At 42.1% G+C, this 1,668-nt stretch overlaps 1 protein-coding gene across 1 annotated transcript; it reads right to left on the bottom strand.

Moving 5' to 3' along the window:
- Positions 1–228: 228 nt before the first annotated feature.
- LOC139193400 (uncharacterized) lies at positions 229–921 on the bottom strand. Its single transcript, XM_070816397.1, has one exon. The coding sequence runs from the start codon at positions 919–921 to the stop codon at positions 229–231; it is 693 nt and encodes a 230-aa protein (XP_070672498.1).
- Between the last annotated feature and the right edge of the window lie 747 nt (positions 922–1,668).

Raw genomic sequence — 1,668 nt, 5'->3', positions numbered from 1 at the left:
AACTGTTGCCCAGTTTAATATGAAGTTTAACAATAAAATAACAATAATTAAAATAATATTAAAAAAATTTAAGTATGTTTAGTATTTTTTTTTTTTTGAAAAAGTACGATATTGATTGAATAGAGAAATGCGTACATAAATGAGGATAGGGTGCTAACAATGAGCCTCAATAAAAACCTTGTCGGGGCTTTCAACCCGATCGAAGGAAAAAAGAGTGTCCCGCACCAATTAAATTTGAAGGTTATCCTCAATTAACAAATCATTAATAACATCAGGAGGTTCTTCGAACCAAGAAATATGATGATTTAGCATAAGACTCCACCTTGCAAGACGATGTGCCACTCTATTGGACTCTCTCGGTCCGAAAGAAACCCTCCAATGCTCAAAACGCTGCAAAAGCCGTCTTGTGTCCTGAAACAGGTTCCCCAGATGACCGTGTAATGCCGATCCTTCATTCTGAATAGCAGCAACCACCAATAACACATCACCTTCTAAATGAACCTTAGCCTCTCTCCATTGCTGCAGAAACATAACTGTTGTCCTTGCCGCAACAGCTTCAGCATGCATTGCCGAGCCAATACCCTCCTCCCTACTTACTAGAGCAGCCATGAAACCCCCTGTTGCGTTACGAACTACAACCCCACAGCCTCCACATGCACTATTCTCCTTCCAAGCCGCATTAAAATTACACTTTATCCACCCAAAATCTGGATGTTTCCAGTTAACCTCCCGAACCAAGACCGCCGGTGCGTTAGCTACATTCCATTTCTTAAATTCTGCTAACCACGTCTGAGCTTTAAGATGAACATCCATTGGAGAACAAACAATTCCGTTCCATAACACATCATTGCGAACCTTCCACACACTCCACACTAACACCAGAAGCAATTCAAAACTTTCCGAAGAAACCTGTTTAGCCATATTAACAACCACCCACTGAAACCATCCTCAATCCCCTGAAATGTGCGAATACCCAAAGGACTACCAAACCAAATGGCAACTGAACGTGGGCATTGCAACAAAGCATGCTCAACTGTTTCGGCCTCTTTATGACAAAAACCACAAATATCCTCCAGAATAACACGACGAGTCTTCAAATTCACCATCGATGGCATATCATTCATACACCCCCGCCAAACACAAAGTTTAACTTTCCCCGGTACCTTTGCACGCCACAAAGCTTTCCACAGAAATTTCTTGTCCTCATTTGGTGTGGAACCAGTCGGCTCCTCTCCACCCAACCCATGACAAGTACGTGCCACAAAATAAGCACTCTTCGTTGTAAAATTACCGTTTGACTCTTTAGTCCAGATCAATGAATCCATTGGGTGAAACAGACTCAACGGTATACTTAAAATCAAACACACATCCTCCTTCATAAACCAGCTTTGGATAAGATTAGTATTCCAACGTAGTCCCTCGTTATCCACCATCAAAGAAGCCACGGTCAGTGAAGGATGGACACCATATGGTATTGGACTCAAAACCTTAAAAAAATTGTCCCTAGGCAACTAGCTATCCCCCCACACATTGATACTCAACCCGTCCCCCACCCTCCACCGAGCCCCCTTTTGAATAATCAATCTTGAAGCTGCCACACTTTTCCAACAATGAGAGGAATTAGGAGAAACATGAGCCTGCAAAAAATCTGTGTAGGGAAAGTATTTA

Source organism: Malus domestica, chromosome 17 (genome assembly GCF_042453785.1).
Source record: "Malus domestica chromosome 17, GDT2T_hap1".
NCBI classification, from domain to species: domain Eukaryota; kingdom Viridiplantae; phylum Streptophyta; class Magnoliopsida; order Rosales; family Rosaceae; genus Malus; species Malus domestica.
Note: the sequence above shows the minus strand (reverse complement) of the source record. Positions and strands in the feature narration are given on the sequence as shown.